The sequence below is a fragment of the Tupaia chinensis genome, unplaced genomic scaffold (genome assembly GCF_000334495.1).
Source record: "Tupaia chinensis unplaced genomic scaffold, TupChi_1.0 Scaffold138665_1, whole genome shotgun sequence".
NCBI classification, from domain to species: domain Eukaryota; kingdom Metazoa; phylum Chordata; class Mammalia; order Scandentia; family Tupaiidae; genus Tupaia; species Tupaia belangeri.
Window position 1 is genome coordinate 820528 of NW_006198557.1, and position 25256 is coordinate 845783.

At 50.4% G+C, this 25256-nt stretch overlaps 1 protein-coding gene across 2 annotated transcripts; it reads left to right on the forward strand.

The window, feature by feature from the left end:
• The first annotated feature begins 7792 nt into the window (after positions 1-7792).
• Positions 7793-23218, forward strand: AP1M2 (adaptor related protein complex 1 subunit mu 2). 2 transcript variants are annotated; one of them, XM_006161536.3, is made up of 12 exons: positions 7793-7921; positions 10087-10243; positions 10452-10519; positions 13404-13534; positions 13647-13794; positions 13890-14016; positions 15356-15504; positions 15593-15664; positions 18324-18482; positions 19641-19766; positions 21849-21924; positions 22713-23218. In XM_006161536.3, exons 1-12 carry the CDS (start codon positions 7880-7882, stop codon positions 22733-22735), a joined length of 1278 nt encoding a protein of 425 aa, XP_006161598.1. In that variant the 5' UTR covers positions 7793-7879; the 3' UTR covers positions 22736-23218. The 2 variants fall into 2 exon arrangements, with proteins under 2 accessions (XP_006161598.1, XP_006161599.1); XM_006161537.3 differs by having other exon boundaries at positions 15362-15504.
• Positions 23219-25256: the final 2038 nt, after the last annotated feature.

Below are 25256 nucleotides of genomic sequence, written 5' to 3' on the forward strand. Positions count from 1 at the left end.
TCCGAGGCTGCCAGGCAGATCTGGTGGGGTTTCACCCCAGCTTTCTCTCCACCCAGTCTTGCCTCAGTTTACCTATGTGACCAAAAGCCCGGGATGTTTACTTCTAGGGAAGGATGTGCGTCAGAAGAAGTGGACAAAGGGAGTCTGGAAGAGGAGTGGGGTTTGGGGAGGTCGGGGCCCTGTCCCTTTGCAGAACCCCGCTCGCCGCGCCTCCCCTCCCCCGCTCGCTATCTGAGCCACCCAGATAACGGGACCTCCCCAGCCGGAGCATGCGCCGTGCGTCCCGGCCCATCAGCCGGAGGGGGAGCTGAGGCTCCTGGCAGAAGATTAGGGGCGACCCGGCTGGAGCAGGGCGCATGGGCTCCGCGCAGCGATGGGGCCCGAGCGCAAAGCCGGCCTGCGGCTCCCGCGCGAGTGTCCAAGAGCTGAGCGAGCCTCCTCCTGCAAGGTCCACCCCCCAACTCAGCACAGGCGGCGCCCGGCCAGAGGCGGCCCGCGGGCTGCAGCGCCCCGCCCCGGGCCCGGGCCCCGCCCCGCCCGGCCAGCCCCCGCGCGCCCCGTCCAATGGGAACCTCGAGCGGGAGGAGGCGGGGCTTGGGGGCGGGGTCTGGTGGAAAGGGGTGGAGCTTCCACCTTTGTTTCCAGTCGCGGCCATCCAAAGACCCTCTCTGCCCACAGAGAAGAGAGGTCTGTTTGCATTCATTCAATTGGTTTATCCATCAACTAGATTATGAAATTTTCTTTAAATTATGAATCAAATTTTATTTATTCTAATTTGATGAGAGAGAGGGCAAGTGAGAAAACAAGGCACCAGGTGGCACCAGGTTCTGGACTTGAACCCTGGTCACCCATATGGGAGTGTCCTTAACCACCGCGCCACCTGCTGGCCCCATCATTAACTATGATTATCGAGTGCCCACTGCGTGCGAGTGAAGACATCAGAAAATGCCATTTTTCATCAGATTGTAACTATTTGAGAATTTGTTGTACGAAAGAGAATGAGACCAGCAGTTATCGTAATGGCTATGTCGCTGGACTCCCATGTAGTCGATCATGGTTCAAGTCCTGGACCCGGTGGCTTAAACTCATGCCAGGCACGTGTGTGTGCATGCCCAAGATCCCGAGAGGAGAATGGAGGAGAAAGGATTGCGGTGTGGCCATCCCCCCTGGGGGCGATTTCTCACTTTCTGTCTCTCTGTCTCTCTCTGTCTTTCTGGTGAGCACATGTGCCCTATAGCAAAAACCTCTCCAAAAAAAAGGAGGGGGGATGAATTGTCACTATATGCATCAGCATGAGTGAATCTCAAAAACAAACCAGTTATGCTCAGTAATCGGGCCACTTTTTCTATAAAGGTCTATAATAGACATAACTAATCAACTATGATAACAGAGCATGGATCTGCAGTTACCTTTCGAAGCATACTGCCTGGCAGTCCCAAATAGATGCGGGGGAGGACTAGAAACAATTGTGGTTACACAACTGGGTTCATTTTGCAAATACTTGCCTTCTAAATTTTCTTAATATGTTACACTTCAAAATGGAAACTTTCAAAATAGTTTAAGAAAGGAGGGTGGCCCTGCAGGTTGCAGCAAGAGTGTTTATTAACAAATGCTTACTCAGCCTCAGACAAGGTATTATGTGGCTTATATTAAATCTTTATAAGATCTTTTGGAGAAAGTGTCTCAGAGTGATTAATCCATTTACCTACCGTCACATAGTCCTGTGAAGCTGTTTAAGCATTTTTTGTTTGTTTTGAGAGGTTTCTTGCTTTCTGTCTCTCTGTCTCTGTCTGGCTGGCGAGCGCATGCGCCCTATAGCAAAAACCTCTCCAAAAAAAAAAAAAAAAAAAGATAAAAAGTATTACTTATTGGGGACCAACAGGGGACATGTTGATTAAGACGCTGGACAATCCCACATGGCTGACCATGGTTCGAGTCCTTTTTCTGGCAAGAAAGAAGGAGAGAGACAGAGAGACAGAAAGTGAGAAATCACCCTCCCCGGGGGGGATGGCCACGCCGTAATCCCTTCTCCTCCATTCTCCTCTTGGGATCTTGGGCACACATGCACATGTGCCTGGCATGAGGTTAAACCACCGGGTCTGGTAGTTGAACTGAGGTTGACTACATGGGAGTCCAGTGACATAGCCATTATACCAACTGCTGGCCCGAAAATGTGTTTTAAAATAAAAGAATCATTTTATTTATTAGTATAATTACTTTTTTAAAAATTATTTATTTAAATTTATTTATTTATTCTCTCTCTCTCTCTTTTTTCTTTTTTTAATTTGACCAGAGAGAGACACACAGAGAAACAGAGAGAGAGAAAATGAGAAAGCCAGCCACCAGCTCCAGGACTTGAACCATGGTTGGCCATGTGGGAGTGTCCAGCACCTTAACCACTATGCTACTCACTGATCCCCAGTATGATTTTTAATTTGTACACGCATGCACCAGAGAGAGAGAGGGAGAGAGAGAAAGTTAGAAAGCAAGCCACCAGGTGCAGGACTCGAACCAGGGTCAGCCATGTAGGAGTCCAGCGCCTCAACCACCACACCATGTGCTGGTCCCACCTCTGTCAAAATAAGTCAAGAAAGAAAGAAAGAAGGGGCCAGGCGGTGGCACAGGGTAACAAAAAAACAAAACAAAACATGGAAACACAGTTGCATTAGGGGGAATGCACAGGGTACCAGCCTAGCGCAGAGGAGGAATGCTCTTAGACATGGGTGGGGGGACTGAGAGGGCTTCCCGGAGAGCAGCCCCATGAGCTCAGCACAAACAATGTCACAGGGATTGGGACCTGGCAGGTGGCCGTAGTGGTTAAGGGCACTGGACTCCCACATGGCCGACCGCGATTCGAGTCCCAAATCTGGTGGCTTGCTTTCTTGCTTTCTCTTTCTCTCTCTGTCTCTCTCTGGTCTAATTGGAAAATAACAAACTTTATTTACTTGAATTCGATCAGAGTGAAAGAGAGAGAGAGGGAAAGGGAAAGCGAGAAAGCAAGTCACAAGGTCTGGAACTCAAACCGTGATTGGCCATGAGGGAGTCCAGTGCCCTTAACCACCGCGCCATCTACCAGCCCCCAAAGTAAAATAAGTCTTGTTTTTTAAAAAAATATATATATACAATTATTTATTTAATTTTATTCATTCATTTATCCATTTCTTTCTTTCTTTTCTTTTCTTTCTTTCTTTTTTTTTTTTTTTGAGAGGTTTTTGCTACAGGGTGCGTGTGCTCGCCAGAAAGACAGAGAAAGACAGACGGAAAGCGAGAAATCACCCCCCAGGGGGGATGGCCACACCGCAGTCCCTTCTCCTCCATTCTCCTCTCGGGATCTTGGGCACGCATGCACATGCACCCGGTGTGAGTTTAAGCCATCGGGTCCAGGACGTGAACCGTGGTCGACTACGTGGGAGTCCAGCGACATAGCCATTACGCTAACTGCTGGTTCCCCTAATAAAATTCTTTAAAAAAAAAAAAAAAAAGTAGCAGGGGCAGGCATTCTGCATTGAAGGGCCAAGTTCCAGGAGAGAGAGAAAGAGAGAGAGAGAAGAGCTGAAGTTAGGAAAGTCAGTACCTCTGGAGCAGAGGCACCCTGGGACAGAGGTCCCTAGCGGTCTGACTGTGTGAGGTAGAATCCCCAGGGCAATAGGGAGCCATGGGAGAAGTGAGGGTGAGGGAGGGCCCTGGACCTGTGAATTGCAGAGATTTCTTTTGTGGTCAGAGGGGACTGAGAGTGGGTCCAGAGGGAGGGGCCTTCAGGGAAGCTGCAGGTATCTAGGCGAACCTGGGGTAAGGCTGCAGCCTCTGGGGGGTGGGAGAGGTGGCCCCTAAGGCGGGCAGGCCGGGCAGAGTCAGGACACACAAAGCCACTGTGTTCCCTGACCCCATGAAAGCTTTTGGGCTCATGAATTTTTCAGCCAAGCAGGCCTTGCGTTTCAGATTCCAGGGCACTGGGCCCAGGCTACTGGGCTCCGTTTACTGCCTGAAAACATCTCAGAGCTCCAGGAGAGGGGTTCTTCCCAGGTTCAGTGATGGCCAGGCTGGGCGGGGTCTCCTATATCTTCCTGGCTCACTTTTCTCTGGGCAGGGCACTGGCAGGAACACCAAGGACCTCGCCTCCTCGGGTGGAAACAGCGTAAAATCTTGGGTTTTGCAAAGCTGGACTCCTGGGCCTGTCACTTCTGGCTGGGTGAGTCTGTGCTTGTCACTTACCCTCTCTGAGCCTCAGTTTCCCCATTGAATAAGGAAAATAACCTTTCTGGGGCCGGCAGGTAGTGTGGTACTTAAGGGTGTTGGACTTCCACGTGGCTGACCGTGGTGTGAGTCTCAGACCTGGTAGCTTCCTTTCTCACTTTCCCTCTCTCTCACTCTGTCCCTCTCTGGTCAAATTTAAATAAATAAATAAATAAAGTTAAATAAAATAATTCTTTTGTTTTTGAGAGGTTTTTGCTATAGGGTGCATGCAGTTGCCAGAAAGACAGAGAGAGACAGAAAGACAGACAGACAGAAAGCTAGAAATCACCCCGCAAGGGGGATGGCTACGCTGCAATCCCTTCTCCTCCATTCTCTTCTTGGGATCCTGGGTACGCATGCACACATGCCTAGCATGAATTTAATCCTCCGGGTCCGGGACTTGAACCATGGTCAACTACATGGGAGTCCAGCAACATAGCCATTATGCCAACTGCTGGTCCCCCCAGCATATTTTTGAACCCCCTAGGTCTGAGACTTGAATCATGGTTGGCCATGTAGGAGTCCAGCAATGCAACTGCTACGCCATCTGCTGGTCCCAGTGAATAATTTGTTATAATAATATTATTATATCATAATAATTATAGTCATGTATAAGTGCCCATTTATCTTGTCAACATTCTATCAACAACTCGATGTCAAACAATAGGGGCTTAATTAATATTTTTGGAACGAAAGAATGAATCAATGAGAAGAATAAGAATATCGTAAAAACAGCTCTGGGTATTATTATCCACAATTTCTGTCACTGAGTGAAACGAGTTTTGAGTGAAAGAAGAAATTAATTAGTAAAATTTAGTGTACGAATGAATGAAGAAGAGATGAATTGAACAAATATTGAACACTCCATGCCGGGCTCTGGGACCCAGACATGAGCAAAATAAAGTCCTTTCCTACTGGGCATGTGAGATGTGAGGATGAACAAGATAAATGGGTGGGTGAATGAATGAATGGATCTATGGGTGGATGAGTGGTTGGATGAATGGGTGGATGAATGAATGGATCTATGGGTGGATGAGTGGGTGGATGGATGGGTGGATGAATGAATGGATCATGGGTGGATGAGTGGGTAGATGAATGGGTGGATGAATGAATGGATCTATGGGTGGATGAATGGGTGGATGGATGGGTGGATGAATGAATGGATGGCTAGATCCCTAGATGGATGGATGCTTGAATGAATTGATGGATGGATGGATAAGTGGATGAGTGGATGAATGGATAGATGCCTAGGTGGATGGATGTCTGAAACAATGGATGGATGGGTAAATGGATGAATGGATGAATGGATGAATGGAGGGATGGACAGATCCCTAGATGGATGGATGCTTGAATGAATTGATGGATGGATGGATGAGTGGATGAGTGGATGAATGGATAGATGCCTAGGTGGATGGATGTCTGAAACAATGGATGGATGGGTAAATGGATGAATGGATGAATGGATGAATGGAGGGATGGATAGATCCCTAGATGGATAGATGCTTGAATGAATCGATGGATGGATGGATGAGTGGATAATTGGCTGGATGAATGGAGGCCCAGATGGATGGATGCCTGAATGAATCCATGAATGAATGTATGAATGAATGGATAGATGGGTGGATGAATGGTTGGATGGATGAGTGGATGGATAGTTGGCTGGATGGAAGGCTATATGAATGGATGATGCCTGAATGATTGAATACATGAATGGGTAGATGGATACATGAATGAGGGATGACCGGATGGATGAATGGTCCTCCATTCTCTTCTTGGGATCCTGGGTACGCACGCACACATGCCTAGCATGAATTTAATCCTCCGGGTCCGGGACTTGAACCATGGTCAACTACATGGGAGTCCAGCAACATAGCCATTATGCCAACTGCTGGTCCCCCCAGCATATTTTTGAACCCCCTAGGTCTGAGACTTGAATCATGGTTGGCCATGTAGGAGTCCAGCAATGCAACTGCTACGCCATCTGCTGGTCCCAGTGAATAATTTGTTATAATAATATTATTATATCATAATAATTATAGTCATGTATAAGTGCCCATTTATCTTGTCAACATTCTATCAACAACTCGATGTCAAACAATAGGGGCTTAATTAATATTTTTGGAACGAAAGAATGAATCAATGAGAAGAATAAGAATATCGTAAAAACAGCTCTGGGTATTATTATCCACAATTCCTGTCACTGAGTGAAACGAGTTTTGAGTGAAAGAAGAAATTAATTAGTAAAATTTAGTGTACGAATGAATGAAGAAGAGATGAATTGAACAAATATTGAACACTCCATGCCGGGCTCTGGGACCCAGACATGAGCAAAATAAAGTCCTTTCCTACTGGGCATGTGAGATGTGAGGATGAACAAGATAAATGGGTGGGTGAATGAATGAATGGATCTATGGGTGGATGAGTGGTTGGATGAATGGGTGGATGAATGAATGGATCTATGGGTGGATGAGTGGGTGGATGGATGGGTGGATGAATGAATGGATCTATGGGTGGATGAGTGGGTGGATGGATGGGTGGATGAGTGGGTAGATGAATGGGTGGATGAATGAATGGATCTATGGGTGGATGAATGGGTGGATGGATGGGTGGATGAATGAATGGATGGCTAGATCCCTAGATGGATGGATGCTTGAATGAATTGATGGATGGATGGATAAGTGGATGAGTGGATGAATGGATAGATGCCTAGGTGGATGGATGTCTGAAACAATGGATGGATGGGTAAATGGATGAATGGATGAATGGATGAATGGAGGGATGGACAGATCCCTAGATGGATGGATGCTTGAATGAATTGATGGATGGATGGATGAGTGGATGAATGGATAGATGCCTAGGTGGATGGATGTCTGAAACAATGGATGGATGGGTAAATGGATGAATGGATGAATGGAGGGATGGATAGATCCCTAGATGGATAGATGCTTGAATGAATCGATGGATGGATGGATGAGTGGATAATTGGCTGGATGAATGGAGGCCCAGATGGATGGATGCCTGAATGAATCCATGAATGAATGTATGAATGAATGGATAGATGGGTGGATGAATGGTTGGATGGATGAGTGGATGGATAGTTGGCTGGATGGAAGGCTATATGAATGGATGATGCCTGAATGATTGAATACATGAATGGGTAGATGGATACATGAATGAGGGATGACCGGATGGATGAATGGATGAATGGCCGGATGGCTACATGAATGGATAGATGAATGAATGAGTGGATATATGAATGGATGGATAGAGAGATGGGTGGATGGATGATGGACGGGTGGGTTAATGAATGCATGGATGGATGGATGGACGGATGATGAGTGCACGGGCGGGTGAATGAATGAACGGAAGGGTGGGTGAATGAATGCATGGGTGGGTGGACGGTGGGTCTGGGACCTCGGCCCCTCCGCTCTCCCGGGTGCCAGGGGAAAGCGAGGCGCCTCAGCTGTCCCCTCCGCAGTCGCCCCGCCCAGTCCGCCGACCGCGCCGCTCACCTGGTGCCTCCCCTTTAAGACGCGCTCACCTGGACGCTCACCTGGGCGCGGGCGCTTCCGCAGGAAGAAGGAAGCGGCGCCGTCGTCCCCTCCTGGCGTCCCCTCCCCGCCTCCTCGGTCCTCCGGCCGCCACCATGTCCGCCTCGGCCGTCTTTATTCTCGACGTCAAGGGCAAGGTGAGGCTGGGAGCCACGGGCCGGGCCGACAGGTGGGGCCGCGCTCCGGGAGGGAGGGGTAGTCCCCGCCTGGCGCAGGGCAGGGAGGCCCCGGGGAGTGGGGACCCCCCATCCTTGAGAATCCCGTCTAATCCCGCTTCCTCCAATTAGGGGCCGGGTCCCTGGGGGTAGTATCTGTCCTTCTGAGCCTCAGTTTCCCCGAATGTAAAACGGGAAATAACAGAGGTCTACACCCAAAGAAAATGAATACAACTCCTCGTGTGTAAACTAATTAGCACAGCCACCCTGCTGCAAAAAGGAGGCGTTCAGTAAACCGAAATTGTGTCCCTCACCACCAGCGTCACAGAATGAATGTCTGGGAAAGACTGACAGCCCGCCAGGAGGCCCTAACCCCCCTTTGGAAATGTCCCTTCCTAGGGACCCGTTGTCTGGCTTGTTACTATTTATTATCATCGTCATTATTATTTTCAGTTTGCTAGTCATAAGGCACGTGTGCTGGTCTTTTTTCTTTGTCTCCCTTTCGTCTTCTTTTTTAAAACTTTACTATTTATTTATTTATTTTAATTTGACCAGAAGAGGGAGAGAGAGAAAATGAGAAAGCAAGCTGCCAGGTCCAGGACTCGAACTGTAGTCAGCCATGTGGGAGTCCAGCACCCTTAACCACCACACCACCTACCGCCCCCCCCCTTTTCTTTCCTCCTTTCTTTATTCCTTCTTTTCTTCATATGTTTTTAATTTTTTCAGAGAGTTTTGCTATTGGGTGCGTGCACTCACCAAAGAAACAAAGAGACAGAAAATGAGAAATCACCCCCTGGAGGAGGGATGGCATGCCAGAATCCCTTCTCCTCCATTCTCCTCTCAGGATTTTGGGGACACACACACACACATGCCATGTGAGATTCTGGCGACATAACCGTTATGCCACCGGCTGGTCTCCCTTTCTTTATATATTTTTTAATTTGCCGAAGTGCACATGCACTGGCTTGAGAGAGAGAGAGAGAGAGAGAGCCAGCAAGAAAGTACCGCCTGACCTCCCCCCGCCACGGGGGATGGCCACACTGCAAATCCTTCTCCATCTCGTTCTCCTTTCGAGATTTTGTGCACTCACGCACAAGCACCTGTGTGTTCCCTAAGGCACCAGGTATGGGACTTGAACCATGCAGTTGGCCATGTGGGATTCAGCTGCCCCAACCACCATGCCACGACCTGTCACATCAAACTATCAGTCTATTATTTTTTTCTAGTTCGCCATAGAATGTGAATGCCTGCAGGAGGCCAGAGAGATGGAGACAAGGAGAGGGAAAGTGAGAACTCACCTCCCCGGGGGTTGGCCATGCCACAATCCTTTCCCCTCCATCCTCTTCGCAGGACTCTGAGCATGCCCCTGGTATGATTTTCAAGCCATCAGGTCCGGGACTCGAACAGCGAAGTCAGCCATATGGGATCCAGTGTCTTTAACCTCTATGCCACCTGCTGGCCCACAACCCGCCTTTAAGGTTTGGGGCTCAGTGAGGCTCTATTGGGCTGTTAGTACAGCCTGTTTTTTGTGGGTGGTTTTTTTTTTTAATAGAATTATTTATTTAATTTTATTTATTCATTCATTTATTTTAATTTGATAAGAGAGAGAGAGAGAGAGAAAGCAAGCCACCAAGTCCAGGACTCGAACTCCTGAGAGGAAAATAGAGAAGAAGGATTGCAGTGTGGTCACTCTCACTAAGGGGCGATTTCTCGTTTTCTGTCTATCTCTCCTGAGAGCATTCATACCTTTTAGCAAAATCTCTTTAAAAAAAAAAAAGTGCATAATTCAAGGCCAGCAGATGGTGTAACAGTTATGCTGCTGGACTCCCACATGGTCTACCATGGTTTGAGTCCCGGACCCAGTGACTTGAAACTCACGCCGGGCACATGTGTGTGCGTGCCCAAATCCCAGAAGGTAGAATAGAGGAGAAGGGATTGCGGCGTGCCCACTTCCCCCGGGGGGGTGATTTCTCTCTTTCTCTGTCTCTTTGTCTGTCTCTGTTTCTTTCTCTCTGTTTCTCTGGTGAATACTTGTGCCTTATACAAAAAAAAAAAAAAAAAAGGACTTGGGCACTCAGGTGCCCTGGGATGGCGAGTTCCCTTCCCGGATGCTGGCAGTGACCGCGTCTTCTCCACTCCCACCCCAGCCCCTGATCAGCCGCAATTACAAGGGCGACGTGCCCATGAGCGAGATCGACCACTTCATGCCGCTGCTGATGCAGCGCGAGGAGGAGGGCGCCCTCGCCCCGCTGCTGAGCCACGGCCGGGTCCACTTCCTGTGGATCAAACACAGCAACCTCTACTGTATCCAGCCCAGGAGAGAGAGGGATGGCCACTCAGGCCCAGAGAGGGTGCGCCGAGGACAGAAGTGGCACAGCACAGCCATCGTGGCTGGGTGAGGGGTGGTGGGTAGAGATGGCGGGTGGTAGGGAACAGGGTGGAGGGTTCAGGGTCTGTGTATCACTGAGTCGCCCCCTAAATGGCACCTTTTCCTTAACCTCGCCGCCACCAGTGGTGGCCACCACGCTGAAGAACGCCAACGCCTCCCTGGTGTACTCCTTCCTCTACAAGACGGTGGAGGTAGGTGCCGGCCTCCCATTGGCCGGCTGGGCTGTCCGTCCACCTGTCTGGCATGCCTGTTTCGGGAGCCCCTCTCCAACCTTATCAGGAACCTTTCTTCACTTCCTTCGGGACGTCCCTGGTTTGAAAGCTCCCTGTGCATCCCTTGGCTGAATCTCATCTCTGCGTCTCCGTGGAGGCTCGTGAGATCATTGTTCCCTGTAGGGGATCAGGGGGTCTCAGAGTGGGCGGGTCAGATCCGAGCCAGAAGGACTGAGACCTCCTCCCAGCTCCCCTGTTTCTGTCTGCGTGGCCTTGAACAAGTCACGTCTTCCTATGCCTATGGCACTTACGGGGTGGTTGTGTAAAGGAATCAAATGAATAACTGTACAGTGCCTGGGACCAGCAGGTGGCGTGGTGGTTAAGTTCTCTGGATTCCCACATGGCCAAGCACAGTTCACGTCTTGGCCCTGCTGGCTTGCTCTCTCACTTTCCCTCTCTCTCCCTGTATGTGTCACTCTCTGGTCAAATTAAAATAAATGAATGAGGGACCAGCAGGTGGCATGGTGGTTAAGGGCGCTGGATTCCCACATGGCCAAGCACAGTTCACGTCTTGGCCCTGCTGGCTTGCTCTCTCACTTTCCCTCTCTCTCTGCCTGATCAAACTAAAATAATAATAATAACAATAATAAAGTTAAAATAATTTAGGGAACCAGCAGTTAGCGCAATGGCTATGTCGCTGGACTCCCACATAGTCGACCGCGGTTCGCGTCCCAGACCCGGTCCTCAGCAAGGCGAGGTGTTCACACCACAGAAGGCACGGAAGAATGAGGAAGCAGTCACTTCACCTCTCCCCTCGCACTTGCACCTGGGGTCATGTGCTCATTCCCTGCGGGAGTGATCTGCCTGAAATACTTACCCCGCCCCCTTTTTGTTTGTTCAAGTGCCCAGAACTGCGTTTGTGTGAGTTTAATGGAGCTCATTGTAGACTCCTGTTTCATCTTTAGTTTTGCTACAGGACACTCGCTGCAGAGAGGGACAAAGACTGAGAGAGACAGACAGTGAGAATCACCCCCCAGGGGACAGTCATGCTGCAATCCCTTCTCCGCCATTCTCTTCTCAGGATTTTGGCTACACACACGCTCACACCTGGTGTGAGTTTCAAGCCTCTGGATCCAGGGCTTGAACAGCAGTTGGCCACATGGGAGGCCAGCACCTCAACCACTACACCCACCTGCTGGTCCCACATTTACTGTTTTCTTTGTTAAAGAATTATTTATTTTATTTATTCATTCATTTATTTTAACTTGACCAGATAGAGATGGACATACACAGAGAGAGAGAGAAAGAGGGAAAGTGAGAAAGCAAGCCAGGTATGGGACTCGAACCATGATCAGCCATGTGGGAGTGTCCAGCACCTTAACCACCACGCCACCTGCTGGTCGCAAGTGGGAAAGCAAGCTGTAACATGGTCAGCCATGTGGGAGTCAGCTGCCCCAGCCACCACGCCCCCTGCTGGCCCCAGCATTGACTATCTTCTTAAGGAGTTATTTACGATTTTACTTAATTAGTTATTATTTTTATTTTTAAATTAGCTATAGAGCATGTGCACTCAGCAGAGAAAGTGAGAAGGCAAGCAGTCAGGTCTGGGACTCGAACTGTGGTCGGCCCTATAGGAGTCCAGTGCCTTAACCACCATGCCACCTGCTGGTCCTCATCATTTATTGTTACTGTTAGTGAGAGTTCTAATAATCACATAATGATGCTCTGTTGAACACTTATTATATCCCATTTCTGATGACTAAGAAGGTTCTTAGTGAATTTTTTTTTTTTTTTTTTTTAGTTGCCAGAGGGGCAGGGGCCTTGTCAGAGAAAGACACGAGTAAAGAGAGGCAGAAAGCAACCCCTTGGGTTGTGATCCTGCCGCAATCCCTCCTCCATTTTCCCACCCTGCTGGGATTTGGGGTTTGCATGCATGCACACATACCCAGCAGGTGTTTCAAACTGCCAGGGCTGGGATTCAAACTGCAGTCAACCATGTTCAATCCAGTCCAAATCCCATGGCCACGCTGCAATCCCGTCTGCATTCTCCTCTCAGGATCTTGGGCACGCACGTACACATGCCCAGTGTGAGTTTAAGCCACCAGGTCCAGGACTCGAACTGTGGTCAACTACATGGGAGTCCAAAAACATAGCCATTATGCTAACTGGTCCCATTTTTTAAAGAATTATTTTACTGGGTGCTAGACTCCCACATGGCTGACCATGGTTCAAGTTGCAGACCTGGTGGTGGCTTGCTTTCTTGCTTTCCCTCTCTGTCTCTGTCTCTGTCTAGTCAAATTAAAAAATAATTTAAAAAATTTATTTGTTTGTTTTAATTTGACCAGAGATGCACACAGAGAGAGAGAGTGCGAGCAAGCTGCAGGTCCAGGACTCAAACCGCAGTCAGCCATGTTGGAGTCTAGCACCCTTAACCACCACACCACCTGCTGGCCCCTATTATTATTATTATTTTACAATTTGACCGAGGATAGACAGACAGAAAGGAAAAGTGAGAAAGCAAGCTGCCAGGTCTGGGACTCAAACTGAGTTTGGCCATGTGGAAGTCCAGCCCCTTAAAATTATGCCACCTGACAGCCCCACCCTCGGTATTTTGGGCACACACACACACACATGCCCAGCATGATTTTTCAATCATCGGGTCCAGGACTCGAACCATGGTTGTACATGTGGAAGCCTAGCACTTCACCACCACGCCAGCAGCGCTGGGAACCTGCTTTGTTCAGGATTGCCGGCCCAGCCCAGGCCTGCAGGCGTGCCCAATGATTGGTGGTTGCTGGCCCAATGGGTGGAGACCCCTCTGGCCATAGCCACGCCTCTGTGGGGTGTGTCTCGCCCTCCCCAGGTGTTCTGCGAATACTTCAAGGAGCTGGAGGAAGAGAGCATCCGAGACAACTTCGTCATTGTCTACGAGCTTCTGGATGAGCTCATGGACTTCGGTTTCCCGCAGACCACGGACAGCAAGATCCTGCAGGAGTGAGTGGGCCACGGGGCGGCCACGGGCTGGACCAACGCGCGGTCGGAACTCAGGGAGGCCCAGGGAGGTGGTCCTGGGTCCAGCTGCTTGTCCTCACTGCCCACCTGCCAGGTACATCACGCAACAGGGCAACAAGCTGGAGACCGGGAAGTCGCGGGTGCCCCCCACCGTCACCAACGCCGTGTCTTGGCGCTCCGAGGGTCTCAAGTACAAGAAGAACGAGGTTTTCATTGATGTCATAGAGTCTGTCAACCTGCTGGTGAGCCCCTGCACTTCCATCCCGCCCCCTCCACTACCTGGGAGCAGGAAAGGGGGTGCCCTGTGCCTTTGACCCCCAGACCTCTGCATCCCCAGGTCAACGCCAATGGGAGCGTCCTGCTGAGCGAGATCGTGGGCACCATCAAACTCAAGGTGTTTCTGTCGGGGATGCCGGAGCTGCGGCTGGGCCTCAATGACCGCGTGCTCTTTGAGCTCACTGGCCGTAAGAGTCTGGGGGACTCCCTCGGAGTGCACAGGGGCTGGCCTCAAGGATCGCGTGCTCTTTGGTCCGACTGGCCCTAAGAACCTGGGGGACCCTTCCTCGGATTGCACAGGGGACAGGAGACCCTGCTCCATCTAATTATCCAGCTAATTCCTGCTTAAAATAAGCACTCGTGCACCGTCTGCTGGTCATCACTGGGACTGCAGTGGCCGATGGAGCGCATTTACTTTTTTTAAAAAAAGAATGATTTTATTTAACATTTATTTATTTAGTTCCAAGTTTGATCAGAGAAAGAGAGAGAAGGAAAGTGAGAAAGCAGGCCACCATATCCGGGACTTGAATTGTGTCGCCACCTGGGAGTCCAGCACCTTTAATGAACACGCAACCTGCCGGCCCCACTTTTTTCTTTTTTTTTTAAAGAGAGATTTTTGCTATACGGCTCATGCTGTCGCCAGAGAGATACAGAAAGAGACAGCAAGAAGTCTCCCTCCAGGGCGGATGGCCACCCTGCAATCCCTTACCTATCCTCCTCTCTGGATTTTGGACCCACATGGACACACGTCTGGTGGGAGTGTTTTTTTTTTTTTCTTAGAATGATATTATTTAACTTTATTATTATTATTTGTTTTAATTTGACCAGAGAAAGAGAGAGACAGAGAAAATGAGAAAGCAAGCTGCCATCCAAGACTCAAACTGCGGTCAGCCACGTGGGAGTCCAGCATCTTTAACCATCTGCTGGCCTCCCAAACACTTTCCTGGCTTCTTATGTAAGGTATTTAGCAAGTGCAGAAAGTTGAAATTGAAATCCATTTCTACTTGTTTATCTGCATTCATTCTTCCAGAGGGAGAGAAGGGAAAAGTCAGAAAGCAACCTGCCAGGTCCAGGATTCGAACTATAGTCAGCCACGTGGGAGTCCAGCGCCTTTAACCACCCACCACGCCACCTGCCAGCTTTGCAAAAATCTCTCTTTAAAACAAATGGGGGAGGGACCAGCAGTTAGCGTAATGGCTATGTGGCTGGACTCCCACGTAGTCGACCGCGGTTCGAGTCCCGGACCTGGTGGCTTAAACTCACGCTGGGCGCGTGTGCGTGTGTGCCCAAGATCCCGAGAGGAGAATGGAGGAGAAGGGATTGCAGCGTGGCCATCCCCCATGGGGGGTGATTTCCTGCTTTCTATCTCTCTGTCTCTCTCTGTCTGGTGAGCGCACGCGCCCTATAGCAAAAAAAAAAAAAAAAAAACCTCTCCAAAAACAAGTGGGGAGAAGGATGGTAGTGGCGGGAGGGGAAGGCGGGTGGGGCCCTGGGGGACGCCCGGGGTCACTCTCCCGCCCCTCCGAGTTCCAGGCAGCAAGAACAAGTCGGTGGAGCTGGAGGACGTGAAGTTCCACCAGTGCGTGCGGCTCTCGCGCTTCGACAACGACCGGACCATCTCCTTCATCCCGCCCGACGGCGACTTCGAGCTCATGTCCTACCGCCTCAGCACCCAGGTGACAGGGTCGCGGTCCCGCGTGGGGAGGCTGTGAGTGGGCCCCAGAGTGTCTACCACCGCCCTCCCTCCCCTCCCTCTGTCTGCAGGTCAAGCCGCTGATCTGGATCGAGTCTGTCATTGAGAAGTTTTCCCACAGCCGCGTGGAGATCATGGTCAAGGTGGGCCCCAGGGACATTTATTTACTGACGGACTGACTTTCTTTTAAAAATAATTAGTTTTTACTTTTTACTTTTTATTTATTTATTTTAATTGGGCCAGAGAAGAACACAGCAACAGAGAGATAGAAAAATTGAGAGAGAGAGAAATTGAGAGAGAGAGAGAGAAAGTGAGAAAGCAAACTGCCAGGCCCGGGATTCGAACCACGGACTTCCATGTAGAAGTCCAACGCCCTTTACAGCCATACCACCTTACTTTATTTTTAAGCAGATTATTTATATATTTATTATCTTTATTTACTTGTTCGTTTTTGAAATGATCTAATTTTATTCATTGTCATAATTTTATTTATTTATTTATTTATGGGGGGAGAGGTTTTTGCTTTAGGGTGCGTGCGCTCGCCAGACAGACAGAGAGAGACAGACAGAAAACGAGAAATCACCCCCCAGGGGTATGGCCATGCCACAACACCTTCTCCATTCTCTTCTTGGGATCTTGGGCATGCACACACACGCACCCGGCATGAGTTTTAAGCCACTGGATCCGGGATGTGAACTGCGGTCAACTACATGGGAGTTCAGTGACATAGCCATTACGCTAACTGCTGGTCCCGATTTATTTATGTTTTTGAAGTTGACCAGAGAGACACAGAGAGAGAAGGAAAGTGAGAAAGCAAGCTGCTGGGTCCGGGACTTGAACCATGGTCAGTCATGTGGGAGTCCAGTGCCTTTAACCACCATACCACCTGCCAGCCTCCCCTTTCTTACTTTTAACTGAAGAGGGTGTGTGCACTCATCAGAGAAAGACATAGAGACAGAAAACGAGAAGGGTTGGCCATCTCCTCCATTCTCACCCTGGGATTTTGGGCACACACACACATGCCCAGTGTGATTTTGAAGCTGCCGGGTCTGGGACCTGAACCAAGGTCAGCCATGTGGAATCCACCTGCCTTCACCTCCATGCCACCTGCTGGCCCAGACTCTGGCAGTTTCCAAAAGGTGAAATATGCAGACAGCAGGTAACTTGGTGGCTAAGGTGCTAGATTCCCACAAGACTGACTGCGGTTCAAGTCCCAGACACACTGGCTTGAAAAACACATTAGGTACATGTGTGCCCAAAAGCCTTAGAGGATAATGGAAGGGAGGGGATGGCGGCATGGCCATCCTCCTGGGCTTGGGGGGGGCGACTTCTTCCTTTCTATTTCTTATTGTCTCTCTCTGGTAAACATACATGCCCTATGGCAAAAGAATCTTAAAAAAAAAAATAAAAGAAGCAGGCAAGCTTGATCCAGGTGACACAGCACGAGAGCTAGCCCGTCCATCCTCACTCGGTCATTCGCCCAGCTGCAAGGTGCTCGCAGGGTGGTCGGGAATACAGCCTCCGTTCGAACCTCATCTGACCAGTTACCAGGACTGTTTGTCTGTCCCTCAGTCGTCCTGCCTATAAGATGGACCCGAGCAGGGCCAGCTTCATTACCCAGTGGTTAAGGGAGCTGGATCCCACACTGCTCACCATGAAGTTCAAATCCCAGGCCTGTCCGTTTGAAAAACAGAACGGGCATTGAATATGTGTGTATGCATCGGACAGGATGGATGAATGAAGGGGAAGGGATTGTGGTGTGGCTACCCCCTTTCTGGGGGGTGTTTCCTCCCACCCTCTTTTCCCATTTCTGACAAGCTCACATGCTTTCTAATAGAAAGGGTTTTTTGGTTTTTCTTAGAATTTATTTATTTAGTTTGGGGCCTGGCAGGTGGTGTGGTGGTAGGGGGTGCTGGGCTCCCATATGGCTGACTGTGGTTCGAGTCCCGGACCTGGCAGTTTGCTTTCTTCACTTCTCTCTCTTCCTCCCTCTGTCCCTTTCTCGTCAAATTAAAATAAATAAAGTTAAATATAATAAATCTTTTAAAAAAGTATTATTTGGGCTGGCAGGTGGCTTGGTGGTTAAGGGTACTGGATTTCCCCATGGCTGACCGCGGTTCGAGTCCCGGACCTGGCGGCTTGCTTTCTCACTTTCTCTTTTTCTCTCTGTACCTGTCTGGTAAAATGAAAATAAACCAATAAAATAAATTGAAATAACATAATTAAGAAAAGAATTATGTTTTCTAATTTTATTTAGCATTATTAACATTTGCTAAAATTTGGTATAGGGCATGGACCCCCCCCACCAGAGAGAGAGACAGAGAGAAAGAGAGAGAGGAAGTGAGAGAGCAAGCTTCAGGTCTGGGACTTGCAACAGTGGACCCTGTGGGAATCCAACACTGCAACCATCATGCCATCTGCTGGCCATCCCTCTGAACTACATCTAAGATTTTTACTTAACTAACTTTATTTTACTTTGACCAGAAAGAGAGCTTGACCAGTTTGGCCACCTCACCACCTGCTGGCCCCCGTTTTTAGTTTTTGCTATGGGATGTGTGATCTTGATGGAGAGAGATAGAGAGAGAGGGAAAATGAGAAATCACCCCCCAGGGGGCATGGCCACGCCGCAATCCCTTCTCCGCCATTCTCCTCTCGGGATCTTGGGCACGCACGCACACGCGCCCGGCGTGAGTTTAAGCCACCGGGTCCGGGACTCGAACTTCACAGCTGGCCACCTTAACCTCCACGGCACCAGCTGGCCCGAGAGGGAATTTTGCCATGCCCTGTCCCTGTCTCCCACAGGCCAAGGGGCAGTTTAAGAAGCAGTCGGTGGCCAACGGCGTGGAAATAGCGGTGCCCGTGCCCAGTGACGCCGACTCCCCGCGCTTCAAGACCAGCGTGGGCAGCGCCAAGTACGTGCCCGAGAGAAACGTCGTTATTTGGAGTATTAAATCCTTCCCGGTGAGTGCTGGGGACGGGGGGACCTTGGTGGGGACCAACATGGTCTAGGGGAGTGACTGACCTGCCCAGGCCTCGTGGGGACAAAGTCGAGAATAAATCAGAGACCCAGGCGTGCGTGCATATGATTATCCTTTGGGACGTTAAAGGTCCGGGGCAGTCTTTTTTTTTTTGGAGAGGTTTTTGCTATAGGGCGCATGTGCTCACCAGACAGAGAATAGAGAGAGACAGAGAGACAGAAAGCGAGAAATCACCCCCCAGGGGAGATGGCCATGCCGCAATCCCTTCTCCTCCATTCTCCTCTCGGGATCTTGGGCACGCACGCACACACACCCTACATCAGTTTAAGGCACCGGGTCCGGGACTCGAACCGCAATTGACTACATAGGAGTCCAGCAACCGACATAGCTGTTACAGCATCTGCTGGTCCCCAGGGCAGTTCTTCACAGACAGGCAAATTGAGGCTCCTCACAGGGGAGCAGGTGGAAGTGCTGCTTGCCCCCAAATATCATGAGGAAACTAGTCCTGGGTTCAAATCCTCACTTGTACCTTTCTGAGCTGGGCAGGCTTAGGAAACTCATTTTCCCCATGGAGGCTCGGTTTGACTGTCTATGAACCAGGCAAGATGTCAGGGACCAGCAGCTGGCGTCATGGCTATGTCGCTGAACTCCCAGGTAGTTGACTGTGGTTCAAGTCCCAGACCCGGTGGCTTAAACTCATGCCAGGCGCATGTGCGTGCGTGCCCCAGATCCCGAGAGGAGAATGGAGGAGAAGGGATTGCAGTGTGGCCATCCCCCCTGGGGGGGTGATTTCTTGCTTTCTGTTTCTCTATCTCTCTCTCTCCAGCGAGCACACGTGCCCTATTGCCAAAAAAAATCTCTTAGAAAGTAAAGAACAAGGCGGAATGTTCCCACCTACATCTTTGGGCTACTGGAAGGTCTGGTCTGCCCATCGCCGTGGGGAGGGTGTTCAGGGACCGGAGATGGTCAGCAGAAACCCCCGAGTGGTTAGGTAGTCAGCACAGCCCCTGAGTCTCAGCCAGGAGACTTTACCTTCTCGTCTGTGACACGGGTTGACAGCACACCCTCTGGGAGCTGTTGTGAGGACGGTCTGGGGTGAGCGGGGGTTCCCAACATGTCTGACACCCCCATGTGCCCTCAGGGGGGCAAGGAGTACCTGATGCGAGCCCACTTTGGCCTCCCCAGCGTGGAGAAGGAGGAGGTGGAGGGCCGGCCCCCCATCGGGGTCAAGTTCGAGATCCCCTATTTCACTGTCTCTGGCATCCAGGTAAGAAAGGCTCCTCTCTTGACTTTTGGGCTTCCTTCTCTCTTGTCCCTTGGCTCAAGTCACTTGGGGTCCCTCACTCTCCACCTCTCACTTGGTCTGTGTCACCCTTTTCTCTTAAAAAGTACAACTTTGGGCCAGAGATTTAGAGTGTTAACTCCTCTGTGCCCACCAGCATAATAAACAGTTCCAATCTCTCTGGAAAAAAAAAAAAAAAAAAAAAGTACAACTTTGGCGGGGGGTGGCAAGTGAGGTGGTGTTTAAAGGGGCTGGATTCCCACACGGCCGACTGTGGTTCGAGTCCTGGACCTGGTGGCTTGCTTTCTCGGTTTTCCTTTCTTTCTCTCTGTCTGTCTAGTCAAATTAAAAGCAAAACAAATCAAAACAAACAAACAAACAACAACAACAAAAACTGAATTAAATAAATAAATAAATCCTTTTTTAAAAATAAAAGGATAACTTCAGGGGCCAGAGGGTGATTTGGGTGCCAGACTCCCTCTTGGCTGCCTGCCATTCAAATCCTAGCCCTGGAGGATTGCTTTCTCACTGTCCCTCTCTCTTTCTCTGTCTCTCTGGTCAAATTAAAAGAATAGTAATAATAACAGGGGCCGGCCTGTGGTGTGGTGGTTACGGCGCTGGACTCCCACATGTATGGGCATGATTCGAGTCCCGGACTTGGTGGCTTGCTTTCTCACGTTCCCTCTCTTTCTCACTCTCTGTCTCTCTCTGTCCCTCTTTGCACAAATCAAAAGAAATAAAATGCAATAAAATAATTCTTTAAAAAATAATAATAAAAATAAATAAATAATTCTTTTTTAAAAAAAAAGTACAGGGACCAGCAGGTGGCGTGGTGGTTGAGGCGCTGGATATTCCCCCCTGGCCGACCACGGGTTCGAATCCCAGATCTGGTGGCTTGCTTTCCTACTTTCCCTCTGCTTGCTTTCTCTCTCTCTCTCTCTCTCTCTCTGTGTTTGTCTCTCTCTGGTCAAATTAAAATAAATGTATGAATGAATAAAATTGAGGGACCAGCAGTTAACGTAATGACTATGTTGCTGGACTCCCACGTAGTCGACCGCGGTTCACGTCCTAGACCCGGTGGCTTAAACTCATGCCGGGTGCATGTGCGTGCGTGCCCAAGATCCTGAGAGGAGAATGGAGGAGAAGGGATTATGGTGCGGCCATCCCCCCTGGGGGGTGATTTCTCACTTTCTCTGTTTCTCTGTCTCTCTCCAGCAAACACAAGCACCCTATAGCAAATTTAAAAAGAAAAGAAAGTATGGCTTTATTTTGCTACAAAACATTTTTGAAATCCATGCAGTTTTTAGAAATAATGTACTTGTTTAATTCCATTTGTTGTTATTATTATTATTTTTTAATTCGACAAGACAGAGACAGAGAAAGGGGAAATGAGAAAGCAAGCAGCCAGGTCCAGGACTTGAACCACTGTCAGCCATGTGAGAATCCAACACCTTAACCACCATGCCACTTGTGAGCCCCAGTTTTTTATTTCTTATTTCTTTATTATTATTATTTTTTTTTTTGAGAAGTTTTTGCTATTGGGTGCATGCACTCGAAAGACAGAGATAGAACAGAGAGACAGAAAGTGAGAAATCACCCCCCAAGGAGGATGGCCACACTATAATCCCTTCTCCCCCAGTTTTAAAAATACTATGCATTTTCCATTAGCTTTCTGAAGGACCCCTCTTCCCCCATATTTTCTCTTAAGCTCAGGTCACCCATATCCTCACGGCCCGGGCCACCTCTTCCCCTAAGCCAGGGCCACCTCTTTTCTTTTCTTTTTTTTTTTTTGGAGAGGTTTTCGCCATAGGGTGCGTGCGCTCGCCAGACAGACAGAGAGACATAGAGACAGAAAGCGAGAAATCACCCCCCAGGGGGGATGGTCACGCCGCAGACCCTTCTCCTCCATTCTCCTCTCGGGATCTTGGGCATGCACGCACACGCGCCTGGCGTGAGATTTAAGCCACCAGGTCCGAGACGCGAACCGCGGTCGACCACATGGGAGTCCAGCGACATAGCCATTACGCTAACTGCTGGTTCCCGCCACCTCTTTTCATTCCTTTCCAGGTCCGCTACATGAAGATCATTGAGAAAAGCGGTTACCAGGCCCTGCCGTGGGTTCGCTATATCACTCAGAGCGGCGGTAAGGCAGCCTCACCTTCTGGAACTGCCCCCCAGTCTCGTCACCCCAGGCTCTGTTTGCATGTCTTTACCGTGGGGGCAGCTGCCAGGTCTGAGGAGGGCGTCAGGTGCCCACAGGGGGCTGTACAAATAGCAACTCTGGCGTCCAGCAGATGGCATAGTGCTTATGTCTCTGAGCTCCCACATGGCTGACCGTGGTTCTAGTCCCGGACCCAGTGGCTTGGAAATCATGTCGGGCACGTGTGCATGTGTGCCCGAGAACCTGGGATGAGAATGGAGGAGACGGGATTGAGGTGTGGCCATCCCCCCCGGGGGGTGATTTCTCGCTTTCCCTCTCACTGCCTCTCTCTCTCCTGTGAGTGCAGGAGAGGCACAAACCTTCTTTTTTTAAAAAATATTTAATTTTATTTATCAATTCACTTATTTTTAAAATTTGACCAGAGAGAGACACAGAGAAAGGAGTTGGGGGAATGAGACAGCAAGCCACCAGGTCTGGGACTCGAACTGTGGTTAGCTACGTGGGAGTGTCCAGTGCCTTAACCACCATGCCACCTGCTGGTCCCCCAAGGCACAAACCTCTTAAAAATAAAATAAAGCAACCTGTGATGCCTGGAAACAGGCTCGTTGCTATGGTTATAGCCCCTGTGTTTCACCCCATCCTCAGCTTTGCTAAATACTCTGGAGGCTGCTCACAAGCAGGGCGGGGGGCAGGTACTGGTTTGGGGGAACTCTGTCCCGCCTTCCTGGGTCCTTACTTCTAATATGGCCTCTCACACTGTTTTCCTGCAGATTACCAACTTCGAACCAGCTAGAAGGGAGAAGGTGGGGACTTGAACCTGGGGCCTTCATCTCCAAGGGCCCCTGCTGCAGATTGTAGAGAGAGGGCGGGAAGCTGGAGCGAGTGTGTGTGCGGGTGTGGGGGGGACTGGCCCCTGGCATAGCAGTCTCTTCCTCAGTTCCTACCTCCTGGCCCCTCCACGCCACTCCTCTACCCATTTGTCTGGGAGAAACGGTCTCCCTACCTCCCTCACCCCTGGAACTGCCTCCTCTCCTGGGATTTATATGAAGAAAACAGAAGAGGGGCTTGCAGCCCCCCCCTCATATGTGCCTTCTTGCAGTGATCTGCCTTACTGGGTGTGGGGGCCCCTCTTACAAAGCTGCTAAGTCCAGAGGCCCGACTGGCCCACTCTGTGCTTTAGGGTGTCACTAAAAAGATGAATCTAGGGGCCGGCAGATGGCATGGTGGTTAAGGTGTTGGACTCCCACATGGTTGGCCGTGGTTCGATTCTCGGACATGGTGGCTTGCTTTCTGACTTTCCCTTTCTGTTTGTCTCTCTCTGATGAATTAAAATAATAATGATAATAATAAATAAAATTGTATTAAAAAAATAAAGATGAATCTAGCCACTGTGCATTTGAGTCTTGGCTGGGAACTGGGGATGCCAGGGACAGCCCTGAAGGACAGCCCTGGGGGCACACGGTACATAACCATTCCTTGGTTCCTTTCATCGCTCACTGGGCCAGGGGGTTTGCTCCCACTCCAGTCCCTCTGTTTCTGCCTTTAAGTCCCCAGTAGTCTGTTTCATCATAGGAGCCAGAGGGAGAAACTGCTAACTTTTTTTTTTTCCCTAAGAATTATTTTGTTTAAATTTTATTTATTTATTATTATTATTTTGCAGTTTGATCAGAAAAAGAGAAACAGAGAGAAAGAAAGCAAGCCACCAGGACCGGGGCTTGAACCATGGTCAGCCATATGGGAGTCTAGCACCTTTAACTATCACCCCATCTTCCAGCCGGAAACTGCTAATTTCTAAGTCAGATCAAGGCTCCTCCTCTTGGAACCCTCCTCTCTGGTTCCATTTGATAAAAGTACAAGTCAAGTGTTCACCGCAGCCCACTGTCGGTCTGCACGTGGTCCCCACTCCCGGCTGGCCTGCCTTCACCTTGCACTGTCCCTTTCTGAACCACACCAGCACACTCTCACCGCAGGGCCTTTGCATCTGCAGTGCCCTTCATCTGGCATGCTTTTCCTTCCCTCCCTCCATCTCTGGTTTCAAATCAAAGGTCACCTCTTCAAGCAGGCGAGGTCCTCCCTATTTTAACAGCCTCCTTTTCCTAAGGTACTATCAATTTTCCTGGTTTATAGGCTCTCTAGCTTTCTGCAAAGATTTAACTATTGTCTTCGGCCTGCCTTGACTGTAGGCTTCCTGCAGCAGGGGCCGCCTGACTCCAGTCGGGCGCCTCCAGGAGGTGCGCAGTAAACCCTGAATGAAGGTCTCTGCACCCCTCTCCATGCGAGCCCACATGGCAGATTCGCCTCCCTCCCAGCCAGGAAGCACGATTTCATCCTCACTCACTCCCGTTTCCCTGATCTGTTTTCATCCCGGTGCTTAATGCTAGCTAAAATGATTTAGTTGCTTGAATGTGTGCTGCCCAGAGCTCAGAACGGTCCCCGCACACAGTAAATGAATGAATGAATGAAATAAAGCGCTGTATGCCCAGTTAAAGCTAATAAATGCTTATCGCATGCCCGAACGGTGGAACCCTACTGGGCAGCCCCAACCCTAGTTTCCCTCCCTCCGGAGGCGCTGAGGTCCCGGAGCAGCCCGCGCAACGCCGCTCTTGACCTTTCTCCCCTGGGTCAGTTAAATCTGCCGCCTTTCCCGCCCGCCCTGCAAGTTTGAAAACCGAAACCCCCGCCATTGCCGGAGGGCCACCGGTCGTTGTGCGCTGACCAATCAGGAAAGGCACCGCCCCTTCTGGAACCTGAAACCTCCCCGGTGACGCGCAGTCATTGGCTGTGCGGGCCGAATAGGCGTGGCGCCGTGGGGTCGCCCGCCGGGCAAGGCGGCTGTGCTACAGTGTGGCGAGTTTGTAAGAAAACAGTCGGCGGCGCGTGGGGGCGTGGTCTGGGCGTGGCCTGGGCGTGCTGGCTCCGCCTCTACGAGGCAGACTCGGCTGCACTAGCGGCGCAGGCTCAGAGCAGACCCCGCCCGTCGAGGAAGAGGGAGGGTGAGTTGGGGGGAGACCCAGCCCCTAAGGGGCGGGCGCCGGGCAGGGCCCTGCAGGGGGCAGAGGGTTGGGCCTGGCTCCCTGCCCCTCGCAGCCCTCCGAGTGACAGGGGGAGGCCCTACCAGGGAGGGCGGGGGTCGCTGCGGAGGCCCGGGTCGAAGAGCCCCGCCTGGAGGCTAGCTCACGCTCGGCAGCTGAGCCCTGGCAAGGCTGTTCGGGCGAGCACCGAAGGGCTCCCTCGCACTGACCGGGCCGGGGTGGGGCGGGGGGCTTCTCAGGCCGCCAGTGGCGACATGGTTGTGGGAGAGGGCCGCGGCGGGG